This window comes from Polyodon spathula, unplaced genomic scaffold (genome assembly GCF_017654505.1).
Source record: "Polyodon spathula isolate WHYD16114869_AA unplaced genomic scaffold, ASM1765450v1 scaffolds_1220, whole genome shotgun sequence".
NCBI classification, from domain to species: domain Eukaryota; kingdom Metazoa; phylum Chordata; class Actinopteri; order Acipenseriformes; family Polyodontidae; genus Polyodon; species Polyodon spathula.
Window position 1 is genome coordinate 14,211 of NW_024472703.1, and position 18,487 is coordinate 32,697.

An 18,487-nucleotide genomic window follows, 5' to 3' on the forward strand; every position below is an offset into this window, starting at 1 on the left:
ATAGATAGATAGATAGATAGATAGATAGATAGATAGATAGATAGATAGATGGGGCGCTGTGTAAAGTGTAAGCTGATTTTCACCCATTCAAGGTCAGAGCGGCCAGTAACCCCCCTCATGTGCGCCATCCTCGAGTGGGCTGGAGACCAGCTTTACCAAGTAGCACCCCACCACCCTGTACTGTATCTTTCATTAACAGCCAGCTCTCTAAAAAAATATATTCTAGCCAGCGAGAAAGGAAATCTCTTTTCTGGCGTGTAACAGCTGCAGTATAGCAGAAGAAACAATGTGGTTTGTTTTTTTTTAATTTTTTTTTTTTTTGTTAGAAGTCCATATATTGATTTTTGAGTGGGAAAAACAGAGATGCTCGCTCTGCCTCCGCGGAGGTTAGGTCTTGTTTCCGTCCTTCACTGATTTCCCTCTCAGGAGCAGCCCTTCCCAGGCACCGCTCTCCACTCATCTGTTTAAGCCGTATCTTCATCATATTCCACAGCCAAAGGCTAGATTTGTGTTATGTCTTTTTTGGCCTGACTTGTGGGAAGAAGCAATTAGATACACATTTCAGTAGGCCTATCCAGCTATGGCTAAAAACGTTGCATCACCCTATAGAATGAACTTGTTTTGCTTCATAAAGAAATATCACTTTTTAGGCATCTGGGGAGTGGAGATAATGGTACTAAAGCAGGGTGAGGAAGCTCCTGAAGAACTAAGTTTACATTTCCAGGTGGTTTTCTTTTTTTTTGCTTCATAAAGTCGAATGAAACCCGCTGCATAATGTGTCGTTAACATATTGAATTAAGAACATAAGAAAGTTTACAAACGAGAGGAGGCCATTCGGCCCATCTTGCTCGTTTGGTTGTTAGAAGCTTATTGATCCCAGAATCTCATCAAGCAGCTTCTTGAAGGATCCCAGGGTGTCGGCTTCAACAACATTACTGGGGGGTTGGTTCCAGACCCTCACGATTCTCTGTGTAGAAAAGTGCCTCCTATTTTCTGTTCTGAATGCCCCTTTAGCTAATCTCATTTGTGACCCCTGATCCTTGTTTATTTTTTCAGGTTGAAAAAGTCCCTTGGGTCGACACTGTCAATACCTTTTAGAATTTTGAATGCTTGAATCAGATCGCCGCGTACTCTTCTTTGTTCAAGACTGAATAGACTCGATTCTTTTAGCCTGTCTGCATATGACATGCCTTTTAAACCTGGAATAAGTCTGGTCGCTCTTCTTTGCACTCTTTCTACAGCAGCAATATCCTTTTTGTAGTGAGGTGACCAGAACTGAACACAGTATTCAAGATGATGTCTTACTAATGCATTGTGAAGTTTTAACATTATTTCCCTTGATTTAAAATCAACACTTTTCACAATGTATCCGAGCATTTTGTTGGCCTTTTAATAGCTTCCCCACATTGTCTAGATTAAGACATTTCTGAGTCAACAAAAACTCCTAGGTCTTTTTCAGATTCCTTCTTCAATTTCAGAATCTGCCATGATATTTATAATGCACATTTTTATTACCTGTGTCTAGTACTTCACACTTTTCTATATTAAATGTCATTTGAATGACCTTTGCTGCTGAAACGGTGTTTGCCACTCCTCCTATTTTTGTGTCGTCTGCGAATTTAACAAGTTTGCTTACTATACCAGAATCTAAATCATTAATGTAGATTAGGAATAGCAGAGGATCTAATACTGATCCCTGTGGTACTCCACTGGTTACCTCACTCCATTCTGAGGTTTCTCCTCTAATCAGTACTTTCTGTTTACTACAAGATAACCACTCCCTAATCCATGTGCATGCATTTCCTTAGATCCCTACTGCGTTCAGTTTGAGAATGGATTCAGTCTCCGTGTCTCAAGCCTGTGCTAGACTGGAGGTAACACTCTCTCTTAATTTGAGCACACAGCTATGGAAGAGCACTATAAATCACTAATATTATACATTTTCTCTGTAATAAAAACACAATACAGCCAGTTGTTTTTAATATATTTCATTGTTTTATTTAAGTGCCAGTACAATAAACATAAGCAAAAAATACAAGGTGTACATCGACAGAACATCCTGAATATCACTGTCATAGCCATTTACTCTGAATCGTCACTGATAAAAAAAAACGAAAAAACCAAACAGAACACAAGGTAAAAGCATGATTTCAGAGTGTGCATCTGTCTGCATGTTTGCTTGCTTGAGAGGTGTTTTAATTACACTTTAACTAGTTGCATTCTGGATTAACAAAATAAAATTATATAACTGAAATCTACATATATAGATACATGTGTTCGTCTTGTTTCCAAGTTGCGCAAGTAATAATTGCCTCCTGTCTAAATCGTGCATGTCCAATTTCGGGTGTAATTACCAACGCTTTCCTCAGTAGCTTTTTGACATCGTTGATCTTTTTGTATTCCAGGCTTCTTCAGTTTCGTCCTACACGCACACAAACGACAATGTAAGTTGCCTTTGTTTGAAGTTTATTCCAAGACCACGTAGCTAGAAAACTCAATACCTTTTTCTCCAAATTCCATACAAACTTTATGAACCAAGAAACTTCTAAGTGTCCGAGACCCAAGATTAGAAGTACTCCTAGAACAACCTATTAAAATAATTTGGGGGTTTTGTTAAGGATAGACTTTTAAACAATTGTTTCTATAGAACAGAAGTCTTGAACCTTTTTTAAAATTACAATTTGAAATGAGTAAGAGACCTCCGAGGTCTTGAAAGATTGTCATTAATTATTGGTTTAGTCCAATAAAGCTACCACCTCTCCTTCTCCAAAGTCTGCCATCTCTGGACCAATGCGGCTACCATTTCACGTGTCACCAAATATTCACCCCAAATTCAAACATTTTACAACTGTCTGTATCTCACCACAATAGCGCAAGACGATCTCTCTGTTTATTAAATGTTTGTTGTTTTCCCAGGAGACACCACACGGGTCTCCTAGAGTAAGGAGCCAAGGAGATGAGCAGGCCTGGTTAATAAAGGGGGGGAAAAACAGTGCTCTCTGATAACATCAAAAGGTAACCAATAACACATTAAATGGGAAGGCAAAATTCAGTTTTTGATCACCCAAATGTATATATAGAAGTGTAGGGTTTTTTTTTAAAAAACAAGGGGTTATAATTTGTGCACGGAGAAGGCAACCTTAACATTTGCTCGATTACAGAAATGTCACAAAGCATGTTGGCATCACCATGTGGCAGGTTATGTAACTACACTTTTTGAAAGGGAGTGCTTGCTGCTCCTTTTAACGGGGAAGGCAAAATCAGGACAAGCGAATCTGTAGTTGATGTGGGACCGCTAGTCTCTTGAACACTTCATCAACAGACAGAAACAAAATCAGGTCTGTTCGCATCTGGGCTGCACTCCAAGGAAAGGCATTTTGTAAAATGAAACCTAGTTTTTTTTTTTTTTTTTTTTTAAATAAACCAATACATTCCTGGGAATTTGATGTGTGGCTTGACACCTTCTATATAGTAGAAAGAAAGAAAGAAAGAAAGAAAGAAAGAAAGAAAGAAAGAAAAAAAAAAAAAAGAAAGAAAGAAAACCATTTTTACTGGTTTTATACTTCCCTTCATTTTTATTTTTTCACACAGGCAAGCACAAACCAAATAAAGGCAAATTACAGGAAAACTTTGGAGTGTATGGTCACAGCGAAGATTTGAAAAAAAAAAAAAAGAATAATAAAAATAATATATTCTATATTTCAGAAAACCACGAAGCATGCTCTATTACAGTATTATCATATTTATATATATATATATATATATATATATATATAATATATATATTCACAAGCACAATCTTCAGATTCATTGCAGTTTAAAAAAATAATAATAAAAAATAAACCCATTACAATCAGGAACTTGATTTTAATAAGTGCAATTCTACCAGCTGAAACTTAAGATAGCTCTGGTGGATCAGTGAAGCCTAACCGTGCCCTCCTTCCTCTCCCAATCCCTTAACTAACCCTCTTTAGCACTGGGGGACAGAAGTCCATTACTTGACTCTACTCTCTTTAAATCTTTTCAAAGGGTTCATCTTTAAAGGGGTAGCAAATAACGACCACCCGAGTCAAATCTTTAGATCACAAACTATTAAAATCGATAAAATGTGAAAATTTATTGTGGCTACACATTTTAAACTCAAATAAAAGAAACTGTATCTAAATCAACGGTAGAGGATGCAGTAGCACCAAATAACAACCAGACAAGTTCAGTTTCAATGGTCTGGTTTAACTTTTTTATATTAAGTTGTGCTGAAAACGCCTCCTTTTATTTAAAAAGTACCAGTTTAAAAGGTGCGTGCAAAATTAAATAAATGCAATTTACACAGGGAAAAGATGAGATTTAAAATCACAAAAGGATTATAGCATCATTTGACCTTGCAGGACAACTATCTAGCTGTATACAGCATTTAGCCCTAATCTCTACCCTACCCCTCTCTCGCTCTCTACATAGATAAACAGCCTTCTGCGTTTAAATTTCTAGGCTGCCATCTTCCAGTAGAACACTACATTCTTGTCTATTGCAAATACTGTTTGACTGACTTGTCTGGTAAATAGCTTGACTGATTATTCAATTAAACACAGATTCATCTGATTGAGAACGAAATTTGGGTGTCTCCGTGTTCCATGGTCTGTAGTAGCGAGACAAAACGAGACCCAAAAAACGCAGGGCTTTTGAGAGAATTTATTTTTTTCTAAAACCGCGGTTGGAAGCTCATTTTAACCCCCCAAAACATCCCACTGCTTACACAGTGCGCTTCTCTGGAGTCCTCCGCGCTTAGATCTCGATGTGTCCCAGAATACCTGGCTGTATTAGGACGGGAGGTTACTGCATTTTCAAGGTGTTTACTCTTTTAAAAAAGGAGGAATAAACACCCAATGTTTTTAGAAAACCACTTTCATCTCTTATTGGCATAACTGCTTTGTCCCTTAACATTTTTTACAACAGATTTGTTTTCCCCAATTTCGTTTCCTGCCACTACACTGTAGATTCACTTACTGTGTAAAGCCAGGGGTGTGGAATCCTGGTCCTGGAGGGCAGCTGTAGCTCCTGGCTTTTGTTCCAACTGTGACCCAAGTTATTTAATTGGACCAATTATTAATCTAATTAAGTCATTTAGGGCACAGTTGGAACAAAAACCAGGAGGGACACCGGCCCTCCAGGAACATGGGTTCCCCACCCCTGGTGTAATGGTTAGAGTCCCACATCCGGACCCCACCCAAAGCCCAGGGAATCGGTATACTGGTCATACAGGATCCACAGTATGGTATAAAGGCAGGTAAAAAAAAAAAAACCCCTAGAGAAAAATGCTTCAGGACTTCGCTTCGCTGTGACGGAGATATGCTTTTAAATTCTTGCATTTTCTCCCCTTTAAAGCTCCTGATTGCATGAATATAAATCCCATACAGCTAACGAAACATTTTCAGCGAACCTTACCTAACATGCATCACGATGTCGGTATTCTATATCAAACATTATGGCAAACACGTATTGGATTTTTCTTTTTTTTAATTTTTTTAAATTGAGTTAACGTAAAAGCGCGACCGATTGCTTCTTGTAGGTATTGCCGTTTCACTTCCCTGCATTTCGCTTCAAGAGGCTACAGGAAATAATGCAGAGAAACTGAAAGGCAGGCAAAAAGCAACAGCTGGTTACTGACAGCCAAAGACTGAGGCTTCCGGGAATCTGAACCAAAACGTACACAAGCCAAGGTACGGCTCTCCTTTTTCAATAAATCTCTCTTAGGACTTATCTCCATCAACTCTGCATACATTTATGACTTATCAGGGTAACGGAGGGCTGAAATACGTACAAAAGCGGTTGATATATATATATACAGATACAGCCAAATGTTTCACCTACAATTGTAGGATTGAGACATAAAAAAAACAACCATATGAATATAATTTAGATCTTTTATTTAACATCATGTAATCAAAGAAACTACAAAATCATAGCGCAAAAAGTGTACCAGAAGCCATAATAGTAGTACAGCAGTATTTCATGTTAGATTTCAAAATGTCACATTTTTTTTTAAATTTTTCGTTAAACACAGATGAAAACGCTCCACACTGCGATTGCCGAGCGGGTATAATTCGCGATGTAAACCGGGCTTCACGTTCTCCTACGACGGCACAGTACGAGAAGAAAAACAAAGAAAACCAACGTGAATTAAAGAGCTGTGTTTTAATACTGTACATTTAGTCTTTCTTTACATTTAAACAAACTGATACAGATTACTAAAGGACAAATACATTTTGGATTATTAACTAGAATGAAACAGTTTGGGTCACTATCTAAAAAGGCATGGATTGTCGACCGATGAGAGCGGTCAACTAGGAGCTGCACTTTTGTTGTGTGCATTTGTGCAAGACGGATTATGTTAACCCTTTGCGGTCCTACGTCGGGCCAGGACCGGCGCTACAATTTTCCCTTTCCAGTCCGCTGTTGGACCCTGTCCGACATCATCAAAAGGACGTCAAGCACAAGTCTCTAGTCGTTTTTTCTCCTTATATAAAACCTTTCAATGGCCGAGTGAGACGGATAGGAGCCGAATGTAGCAGAAAAAAAGGGCATATCTGATAGCCCCATCCACCACAGAGAGAACACGGACACAAAGGAGAGAGCTGCTTTTGCATCCAGCGCTCAAAGAATACCACAGACATCTGCAGAACTATTTGAGATGTTACAGTAATAAAATAATGACTCAGATCGCATTGAGTTTGGTGATAAAACGAGTGATCAGGAGAGGATTTATCAGTATGCACGTCTATAAAGAGGTATGTGAGAAATACAGCGAGCAAGGGGTGGGGCTTGGCTGGAGATGCAGTACTGAGTGTCCTTTTGCGATTCAGTGCCTTTTAAACCTGTTTTACTCTGAATTTTTTACTTTATTTTTTTAAATGGCGCGTTTAAAATAAACAGCGCGTGTGAAAATAAATTGGACCCGACGCGCCAGACAAGCGCTGAATAAAAGGACTGCTACGTCTGTGTTTTGTAACCGAACTGTATCCCATTAAAATCGCCCATGAAGAATTTGACAGGCTGCACAAAACGTCCGTTTCAGCCAAGCTGATTCTTGGTTGTTAGATGCGCTGGAAACAGATCCTGTAAAGCCTGGCCATGAAGAATTTGACAGGCTGCACAAAACGTGACAACAAGTGGGTTTGTGAGATGATATTAGGAAAGGTATTTTCTGAAAAGAACCGATGGTGCACTGCGAGTGGTTTAAAAACGGGTATGATATTAAGCGAGGCGATATAAAAAGGGGCCATCTGTACATGGGAAAACTACAAAGCGGTCTGTAACTCCACACATTAACGTAACACAATTCAGCAGGCTTCACTCGACTTTGCAAAGCACAATTGGTTCATTCTATAGGGCTGTACGCTCTTAAATAAATCAGCTATGCATTTACCATAATGTACCTTTCACACTGCAGACCTCCCAAAGGGACCTCCATATTAGATTAAGGTTCACTGGTACTGTCTATTTGATTAACTTTACGCTTCTTTTAACAAGGGCGTTGCTTCTACGTATTATTCTTCCATGGACGGCTGCAGCCGAAGGCTCTGTCTGGTCAGCACCAGCGATCACTGGAGTATCTCAGTATCCTCCACAGTGGTCATGTGTGCAGAGTGGGGTGGTCTGGGGACGTCCAGCGGCACGGCCGAGGGGGGCTACACTAAAGACAGATGTGATGGTCCTGGTGGGCTCCTTCTTTGAAATAATTAAACGAATGGCTCGGTCTGTTAAAAGGCAAAGCTTTCATTTAATGGACAACACATGCACCCATGTGCGTCTTTCTTGTGGTCTCAGAAACAGAAGCCAAGCAGCTGATTAGGGTCAGGCTTCAGTAGATTCACGCCATTTGTTTTTTTTTATATATATAAATTGTGGAGCCCCTGCTAAACCATGCTAGCTCAGCACATATGACACATGGAAAAATCTCTTGATCATGTTTATACCTGATTCAGAAAGACTGACTGTCTGTTGATTCTGCAGCCCAAGATAAGCACCATAGAAAACTAACAGCTCCCAGGCCTGACCCCCCTCCCCCCCCCACCCACCCCCCCCTTCCCCCCAAATCTGTGAGGACACTTTAGTTATCCCCCCCCCCTACCACCCACACCACCCCAAAATAAGCCCCTCACCCATTACAGCAGGGTTGGAACCAATATAGTCCCATTCCACAGCGGTTTGAGCCATTCCAGGCTTTGCTGCATCTAAGAGGACACATCCTAGTCTATTTAAAAGACTGATGAGCAATAATAGTATTGCCAATGGCTCCTTTAAAGCAGCAGCCAATCTGTTTTCTTCTGATTAGTTAAGTGACTGTGAGAGCGGTGCTAATAAGTGCAAACAAGATTCTGGATTTGAAAGCTCTGGCCGACTCTCTCTTTAAAAGGGATCCCAATGGCAGAGCGGAGAACACTAGTAAAAAGCTAATGGGTTTTAAACGTTACAGTGAGCCCAGTGGCAAGATTGCTGGTGTCAATGAGAGGTGAGGGATGGGTTTTTAAGAAGCTTTGGCTAGCGTTAGTTCATACCGGAGACCAACAGCAAATCCTGGAACATGTCAAACAGTTACGAAGCAGGCTTGTTGCGTTTCCACTGTCCAAGTGAAATCAGGCACAGCTCTGACAGGGCAGGGAGTAGTTTACAGATCAGACTCGCCTCGCCCGAGCGGTCAACCGCGATTCCAGAAAGCAGCCCATTGTATGGGACCTGTTCATTTTTACTACAATCCGAGCAGCCATAGGCAAGCCTCATTACACACAAGATGGCACTGCAAGATGGCAGTGCAGCCTCTGGTTTATCAGTGATTAGTATGAAGAGGCACCATGAGATCTGAGACTATAGTAATCTCAAAAGCACAAACCCCCAGATCTCAATCCAGCTGGATGAACGCATTATGTACCGCACTCAAAGAGTCTTTGCCGTGTCGCGACTCAAAGTCAGTATAGGTATGGCTAAATGTTTTGCATCGCCTACAATTTTAGGATTGAGATTTTAGATTTTTTTAACATTATGTAATCAAATAAACTACAAAATGAAAAAAAAAAGTCTACCAGAAGCCATAATAGTAGTACAGTAGTATTTCAAGTTAGATTTCATTAATGTCACATTGTCTTTTTAAAATATTGTAAAGCCATAAACATGTGCAAGCCTTTTATTATGCTTTTTTCCCCCCCTGTATTGATTTTTTGGCACAAATATCAAATTCCACTAACAATACATATTTGGTATATTACAACAAGTCGCCAACGTTTATAGAGGGGAAAAAAAAAGATTTTAAGGATGCAAATATTTGTGGCTTTACAGTATATGGAAAACTACAAAGCAGTATGTAATTCAGTATGTTAACATAACATTATGCAGCAGGTTTCATTCGACTTTATGAAGCAAAACGAGTTGATTCTAAGGGTGATGCAACACTTCTGGCCGTAGCTGTATGACTATACAGACTATACATGACTATACAGACAGTTTTAACACTGTGGGGTTATTTATTGATCCCCTTATTAACACCACAGTCTGAATACAATTTAAGAAACAGTCTGTGGAAGAGAGGGGGGGTTTTGGGACGTCAGTTTAGATTAATAAAATAGTCCACACGACACCTAGGAAACAGGAAACCAAATCAGGACATAATCTTGAATGGGGACGGGATCAATCGGACAGTGGAAAACACAACACCTGGAACGTAGATTCAATTCTTTAGGAGTTTTCTCACTCTGCTTTAGTACCATTAAAAAATGTTGTGATGCTAAGAAAATGTGTTGAAACGCCTTGGTTTCTAGTCCTTTGTGGGATGACAGAACATGGTACTAAAGGGAGGGGAATCCTTCTTGAGAATCGAACCCCCTTCGGTTCCCAGCCCTGGCGGTCTGTGCCACGCGTCGTTTCGGCTTACGGTTTGGCGCCCGTGAAATCCTGCGCGTTGCAGAACTCCTTGATGGTGACGGTGAAGAGGTTCGTGGTCACGTCGGTCACGACCACGTTGGCGCAGCAAGGGGACATCTCTGGGCGCCAATCCGGGCCGGGTTCGAAGCCAGCGACGGGAGGGGGAGACGACCGGCCGCCCTTGACGTCCTCGAAGTCTTCGTCGTCGTCGTTGTCATTGCGAGTTTCCTTGTTCGCGGGAGTTGCCGCGCTGGATTCGGGAGGGACGGACAGATCCAAGACCCTGGACTCCACGTCGTCTTCATCGGACGAGGAGGAGGAGGAAGAGGAGGAGGAGGAGGAGGAGCGGTGGTGCAGACCCGATCTGGGGCCAGTGGTCTGGGGGCTCAGTTTAGGGGGCTGTGGGGATTCGGCCCGGGCGCTGGAGGGAGGGACTGCGGTTGAGGAAGGAGGGGGCTGGATTTGGGAAGGAGGGGAGGGGGGGCAGTCCGAGCCGCTGGATGAAGAGCTGCTGGAGCCGGAGCTGCCTGAAGACGACTCCGAGCTGGTGGAAGAGGAGGAGGATGAGGAGGAGGAGGAGGAGGACGAAGGGGAGCTGTGCTGGTAGCGCCCCGCCACAGAGGAAGGAGGGCCGATCGCCGGGGGCTTCTTCACGGAAGGCGAAGTAGGAGGGCGCCCTAAAGCGGCGGGACGTCCCAGGAGAGTGGAGGGAGCAGAAGAGGGAAGGGCGGCTGATGAGGAAGGAGGGGTGCCGCTTAGGTTTTGCTGTTTCCCGTATAGAGAGAAGCCGGCAAACTTCATGTGGGCCGGAGCTCGCATGGGCAGCCCAGCCTCACCAAACTTCTTGTTCTTCCCGATCACTCGATTGCGGGACGGGATTCTGGGGCGGCCGGGGGGGTTCCTGCGAATTGTGCCACTGGGGGGGGCATTGCCGTGGCCACTGCCATTATTATTACTATTATTATTATTATTATTATTATTATTATTATTGGGCTCCCGTTCCTTTGTCAATGACCTTGAGGTTGAGGATGATCCGGCCTCGTTTGGGCTCTCGAGGCTTCACCTTGCGGTTCAAGATCCGCACCGTTTCAGAGAAGGGAGACACAGGCGGGCGGAGGAGCTGGGGGCCCCCCGGGGTTCCGGAGGGGGCGGACACGGAGTGGGAGCCCGAGGGCAGGAGGTCGTGTCTGGGCAGGGGGCGCCGAGACATGCGGTGGCAGCGACGGATGTCTTTTTTCAGCTTGTGAACGGCAGCCCCGGAGTGGAGCTTGGGGGAGACGACCGGGTGGGGATGGCGGAGGGGAGGGGCGTGGTGGGGGCGGGAGTGAGAGGAAGAGGAAGAGGAAGAGGAGGGGTGTTTCGAGGAAGCAGGGAAGTGCAGCTCTGATACGCGGACTGCTTCTGCCGCCTGGGCACGAGCCTGTGGGGGGAGTAAAATAAGCAGTTAGCGTTTTTAAAATCATATTCCGTCTGATAGATGCATGCATGCATGCATCTATGTATGTATGTATGCATGCATGCATGCATGTATGTATGTATCTATCTATCTGTGTATACATTGTTGTTGTAAATTGTGAGGGTCTGGAATCAACTCCCCAGTAATGCTGTTGAAGCTGACACCCTGGGATCCTTCAAGAAGCTGCTTGATGAGATTTTGGGATCAATAAGCTACTAACAACCAAACGAGCAAGATGGGCCAAATGACCTGCTCTCGTTTGTAAACTTTCTTAAGTTCTTATATATTATAGCTATGGCGAGGGATCCTGGAAGCTGTAGTTATTTATCTACAGTGTGCAGTGCTGTGGTCTTGCATCTCAATACAAACAATACAGACCTCTATTGCTTTATATCATGTAAAGAAAACATCACGACTCATCGACACAAGGAATCGGTACAGCCCTAGTGGGAATCATTATTGGTGCCCCGTTACCAAGGTAACAGGTGCCAGGTGTTACCTTTAAAAGGAAGGTTTTTGGCTTGGGTCCTCTCTTCTTGGGACCATAGAGTTCCCGCTCCCTCTCTCTGTCAAATCAAAAAATAAATATGTTAAAAATAAATGAATAAAAGACCAGGGTCCTCACTTTTAAACATCTCAGGCAAAACATTACGAATCAGTGTCCTACAGGTTACCTTTATACCTGTGTATTTGAAGTTATGAACATGCTTGTTATTAGTAAAATGGTTAAATTCTCAATGGTTTCATTTCTTGACTAGGGTATCAGGTCTATTTTCCGCCCTAAGGATTTTCTTTGGTATCAATTATACTTGTTTTCCCTGCTAAATCAAACTGAAAAAGAACAGTGGAGTATTCATTTTAAGTTTAAAATAATATCTGAATATGAAAAACACATATTCATCTCAGCACAACAAAATTACAGCACTGCAGAGGATGCGAGGAATAAAAGAGAAAATGGTTTACAAAGAGAATCCAAGCAAGAAGAAAAATGATGTTGACCCAGGGGACCTGGAATAGATAAAGGGGCAACCAGAACAGAAAATAAGACGCATTTTTTCACAGAGAATTGCAAGGGTCTGGAACCAGCCAGCTCCGAATTAAATCTGATGAGGACTAGGTGTGTCTGTGTCTCAGCAGTCCTCTGGGCGAGTACTTAAAACACACGTACACATAAACTCTCACGTTCAGTCCTGCATTAAAAAAATACAGGGAAGTCAATTCTCTAACAGGGTGTAAGAGAGGTGAATAAGCATTCACAAATAACGCTTAGGTACACAGTTACTCTGAACCGAAAAATGAACTTCACACATTTTACAAGGTGGTGGTATTAAGATCTGTCACAGTTTAGACTTTTAAAAACTAGAAGTAGGGATGTCGCGCTATCAAACTGACGGTATTGTAACCATCAAGAAATATCCCATGCTTATCACCGTACCACGGTATCATGCTGTGTTTTTGTAATCAGTTTTTAAATGGCTATTAAAAGAAATACTCAAGTCATTTTTTAACAAGTGTTTTTTTTTTTTTTTTTGTGATCAAAGTTTTATGACCAAATTTTTTATTGATTTTCACAGAGCACAAGCAAAAACAAAATCACACAAGATATCATATCCTCCCTCCCTCCCTCCTTCCCTCTAGCGGCCCTACCATCCCTGCTCGGAGCTCCTCAGAATAATCTGGACAGTCACATAGTCTGTATCCAATTACACTTCTGACAACAAGCTTAGTCATCTCGATTGTAGCTCCATTCTAGATTTCTAAAGTGCCGTTTTTTGCTTTATTTATTCAGGGGGTGGATAGTTCTAGCATGACTACGTCATTAAAATACGACAAGCACTGCCGTACAGGCTGTCTATGAGGAGGGAGCCAGCGCTGTACTATCACTTTCTTTACCGCTGGTTAAACCAGCAAGACAAGTTTTCAGCCGACGTTCCAGCAACTGAAGTTTTGAGTCATCATGAAGTATTAGTACAACTGGATCCAATGGTAAGTCTCTCCCAATTAATAATCCAGACAGTAGAGCTATCACCTGGCACCAAAAAGAGTGAACCTCTGGACATTCCCTGATCATGTGCATTACAGTGCCAGGTGTATTAAAGAGCACAGCTTACACAGAAGATCTGAGGTGACTCCTACAAGATGTCTCTTACGAGGAGACCTGTGACCATTTAAAATGATTGGCGATTGGGATTTTTAGACGCATTAAAATATATTGTCCTAGACCGCCTTCCAATCAAATAGCATATCTTCTAAGGTGAGATCTTTCTCCCATGACTTGAACAAAGCCAGCGGGTTATATGAAGTTTTATACAGTTGAGACTAGCCCTGTAGAGGAATCACCCAATCTATTTTAGGATGTATTACAAGTTCCGATCCCCAGGGAACCCCATAATCACGTAAAAGTAGAACGAAGTCTATGATGGAAGAAAAAGGACGATCCTGGTAAATTAAAATGCGAGGTCAATTCCTGGAAACTAATAAGCCCGTCCTTACTGTATATGTCATCAAGAATATTAATGCCTTATTTAGACCCAAAAATAAAGGGTTGGTTACCCGACTGAAGCCCAACGTTATGCCAGACAGGTGAACACTTTAAGCACATCAATAGAGGTGGTTTGCCTAATTCTGCTGCCTCTGCCTCGGACAGTTTTGGAAGATTTAGATTTTGCAAGTTAGTGTAATGCTCCTTACCTAAGGTGGAGCTGGAAATATACAAAATAGAAAAAAAGGCGCGAAAAGTCGCGCTAAGCAATTATGTTGCTTTAATGTCTTTTGTCAAACACCTCCGCTTTCACATTTTGTTATTTTCCATTGCAGGGCTAACCACGTACAGTTTCACTGGCAACGGGATATGTCTTAACGGTTCAACTGAAATGTGAAAAGAAAATATAGAGATACAGCTCAGGGATGGAAATAAGACCAGCTGCACAGCAGTTCGATTCATCCCTGGTTTCACAAAGAGTTTAACAAAGACACACCTGAGCTTGTTACCTGTACAAACTGTGGCTAATCAATCTCGTACTAAAACCTGGAATGGCTAAAAAAAATAATTTTTATTTGATGGCAAGCAGCAGGGATGGAAATAAGATCCCTACTCCCTACTGCATCCAGTTCAGGTTTTACTACAAGCTTAATTAGCCACTGTGTACAGCGATGGCCAAAAGCTTTGCATCACCTTATAGAATGAACAAAATTTTGCTTCATAAAGTCGCATGAAACCTGCTGAATAATGTTACGTTAACATATTGAACTACACACTGCTTTGTAGTTTCCCCAATTATATTTCAAAAAATATATACACAGGTCAGAAATGGAGTTGTCGGTACCATGAAAAAACATACAAATTTTCAAATTCCCCCAAATTTCAATACCCCCAATCATGTGTGTTCGAGTACTGGACATCAGTTTCAACACGACTGGATAAGCAGTTCTCCAGATATACAAAAGAAGTGACGCCCTGACAGATGGAAAGACAGACAGGGCATCCCCATACACTCCCAGATTCTATTACACTGATGAACTTGTGCAAAAGAATGTCCTTTTCAAGTTTCTGCTCTGAATGTGCAAATGCAAATCAGACAAACAGATCACCTCATGATCCGATAAACAGCTTTATTAAAGAAGGTTTTAAGTTTTGTATCCCTTATATACACCCCCTCCCTCGTTGTTACACGCAGCTGCAGGGGAGAAAGAGTTTAACTAGCCTTAGGGCTGATTGCTCAGACTCCTGCTCATTTAAATAACGTACTTCAATAAAAGGGTTTGACGAGAAACCCAGAAGGGGCAGCACCAGCAAGTTTCATTCCCTGTGAGAGTTTCACACTCTGAAGGGGTGAAGAGATGAGAAGGCCGATATCAGATGTCCTTAGCTGACTCCTCTTAGCGAGCCAGTCAGTGCGAGCGACTCTTTGCAGGCAGACAGGTGCAACACAGCGACATGAATCAGTTAACACATTGCCTACCAATGTAGGTCACGGACTGAAATGATTCACTCCATTCATGAGAAGTCCCTTCAGATAAAAGCTCCTGCTAACTGATTAAATATTATTATCATTATTATTAACATTACCATGCACCGAGACTTGGGTTAATTAACTTGTACTCTGCCAGATTAAATCACTACTTGACTTAATGCAGCTTTTTGCGTTGTTGCTGTTGTAATCCTTTTTACAAGGATGTGGAAGCGTGCGAGTTAAAATAAATAAATAAATAAAAAAAAACGGGAGAAGATTCAAAATCAGGATCGTTTAGGTGTCCCGGGAGGCATCTTGACACCCGGGAGACCTTCCCGAAAACCAGGACAATCCAGGAGAACAGGGACAGGTGGTATGCAAGAGAGCCACCTGGAAGCGGTTTGATGCGATCCAGCTTTTTCTCCAGCGCTGATCAAACTGACTCGTTAGTCTTACAATCAAAGGATACGGCACAAGAATATCCAGTAGTGGTTTGGGACTAATATTTTTGCAAAATACAAGATTTGCTAGTAGCTATCTGCTATTAGCTGCTGCTACTATTTCATGTATTATGCTGCTATCCTGTATTCTGCTCTTTCCACTGTATTTAATGCACTATTTCATGTATTATGCTGCTATCCTGTATTCTGCTCTTTCCACTGTATTTAATGCACTATTTCATGTATTCTGCTGCTATCCTGTATTCTGCTCTTTCCACTGTATTTAATGCACTATTTCATGTATTATGCTGCTATCATGTACTATGTTCTTTCCACTGTATATCATGTATGATGCATTTCTCTGTATTTGAAGTATTATGGATTTTTTTCTTGTTACTTCATCTTGTAAAGCGCTTTGTGATGGTGGTCCGCTATGAAAGGCGCTATATAAAATAAAGCTTGATCGATTTTAATTTGAATGTATTTTTGTATTTTAAACTATCAAGGAAGAAACTTGCGTCCCTAAGCTAAAACTCCTTATGGAGAATGTAAGCACCACTAAAAACGAGTGGATGGAGATTAGCAGATAGATGCAGATAAAGTTATAATTGCACAGAGAGACAGGGTTTGAAAGGAGGTATAACTGCAGCGTGCACAAATGAAAAATCTTTTTTTTTTTTTTTGGGGGGGGGGGGTACACCAAAAGGTTTAAATGCTTAAATATAACAGATATTTTTACCTTGTGTGTACATAGCCAAGATAACACTACATACTTCGGTTTTAATATAAAACTACCGTGGAAACAGGACAGCTACCGTGCACAATATTATTGTGTCAGCTACCGTGCACAATATTATTGTGTCACCTCCTGATGCAAATAAGATATGCGTTGTGTATTTCAGCTACTCCCTCCTGATACCACAATATTATTGATCCTGATGCAAATAAGATATGCGTGTGTATTTCAGCTACTGTGCACAATATTATTGTGTCACCTCCTGATGCAAATAAGATATGCGTTGTGTATTTCAGCTACCGTGCACAATATTATTGTGTCACCTCCTGATGCAAATAAGATATGCGTTGTGTATTTCAGCTACCGTGCACAATATTATTGTGTCACCTCCTGATGCAAATAAGATATGCGTTGTGTATTTCAGCTACCGTGCACAATATTATTCGGTCACCTCCTGATGCAAATAAGATATGCGTTGTGTATTTCAGCTACCGTGCACAATATTATTGTGTCACCTCCTGATGCAAATAAGATATGCGTTGTGTATTTCAGCTACCGTGCACAATATTATTGTGTCACCTCCTGATGCAAATAAGATATGCGTTGTGTATTTCAGCTACCGTGCACAATATTATTGTGTCACCTCCTGATGCAAATAAGATATGCGTTGTGTATTTCAGCTACCGTGCACAATATTATTGTGTCACCTCCTGATGCAAATAAGATATGTGTTGTGTATTTCAGCTACCGTGCACAATATTATTGGGTCACCTCCTGATGCAAATAAGATATGCGTTGTGTATTTCAGCTGTGGGGTTTGCAATGAAGCGATCCGCCTCTTTCAAGCCCTGGTTTGTGTTGCCCAGAGGCAGTGGCGGGAGAGAGCAGCGGTGTCTGTCAAACCAGAAAAAAAAAAACCACCCTGCTTTCGTCTGGAACTTTCCGCTTTGTCTGAACGCATTTCAGGTACTTCAAACACGCACAGAAACGCAAAACCTGCAGGTGTTGGACGAGGAGCTCGAAGAAATGCGCGATTAAAGCGGCTTTTTAAAAACTCTGCCGCCTTCTTTTAAGTTGAAGCCAGCGCCCTTGCTGTCAAAAATGAACACAAACCAGGCTCCAGCCAGCGTGGTTGTTGCAATAATACAATGCACGGAGGTGTACAGGCAAACGTGCATTTGCGTTCCGGCGAAATAAACAAATATATCACGCATACAACACACACACAAACATTATGCATTAAAACAATACTTACTTCTGCTCGAAAGCCGCAATAAGGCGGCCGTCCAGAATGTTTTCTTCAGGTTCCCACGTACTGTATCTGGAACGAAATAATTAAAGTACATGCGTTTTAGATATGATCCATCAACTCGTATGCACCGTACCCCTGCCATTTTACGGCTTGCTTATTTATTTATTATTTATGTATTTATGTGGGTACCGTTTGCACACATCCATACATGCAAAATAAATATATGCTTTTTTTCTCCTTCTTCTTTTCTATAGGAGCACTGCTAATGCTGTAAGGGCACTTACTTGATTGCCCATCCTTTCCACTTCACCATATACTCGATTCGACCCTGCAAAGAAAAAAAAAAAAGAGACGTTACACTGTGCAATATAAAAAAACAAGGTTGCAATCTTTGCAAAAACAGAACACGGTCTCTTGCTTGCAGTATGGCTCTGATTACCCCCGATCTCCCCCAGACCTCCCCCAGCACCCTCACCGCAAGCTCCGGCCCGGCTGTTCCCTTGGCCCGGTTCGCCTACCTTTCGGACCCGGCGTTTGATGATGGACTCGGCGGCAAAGATTCGCTCTCCGACAGCAGACAGCTCCATCTTCCAGCCCGGACAGACCAGAATAAGCAGCCGCACACGTGACCTGCGTTGCCGCGGAAACCCCGGGCCTGGGGGGGCAGGAAAGGGGGGGGGACTTCTTAAAGTTACACCCCCTCCTGTTCCACCATTTGATATTTTTTTGAGTCTGTCTGTG

General features: G+C 42.0%; 1 protein-coding gene across 1 annotated transcript; it reads right to left on the reverse strand.

The window, feature by feature from the left end:
* Positions 1 to 1,982: 1,982 nt before the first annotated feature.
* cbx6a (chromobox homolog 6a) lies at positions 1,983 to 18,376 on the reverse strand. Its single transcript, XM_041242217.1, has 7 exons — positions 18,265 to 18,376; positions 18,031 to 18,074; positions 17,750 to 17,815; positions 11,865 to 11,931; positions 10,905 to 11,329; positions 9,920 to 10,861; positions 1,983 to 2,422 (listed from the first exon to the last, which is right to left on the reverse strand). Exons 1-7 carry the CDS (start codon positions 18,331 to 18,333, stop codon positions 2,320 to 2,322), a joined length of 1,716 nt encoding a protein of 571 aa, XP_041098151.1. The 5' UTR covers positions 18,334 to 18,376; the 3' UTR covers positions 1,983 to 2,319.
* Positions 18,377 to 18,487: the final 111 nt, after the last annotated feature.

Coding starts and splice junctions, on each gene's coding strand:
- cbx6a (XM_041242217.1), bottom strand. CDS start 18,333: ATGGAGCTGTCTGCTGTCGGAGAGCGAATCTTTGCCGCCGAGTCCATC. Junction 17,816..18,030: donor TGGAAAGGATGGGCAATCAA/GTAAGTGCCCTT, acceptor ATTTCGTTCCAG/ATACAGTACGTGGGAACCTG. Junction 10,862..10,904: donor GTCATTGACAAAGGAACGGG/AGCCCAATAATA, acceptor TAATAATAGTAA/TAATAATGGCAGTGGCCACG.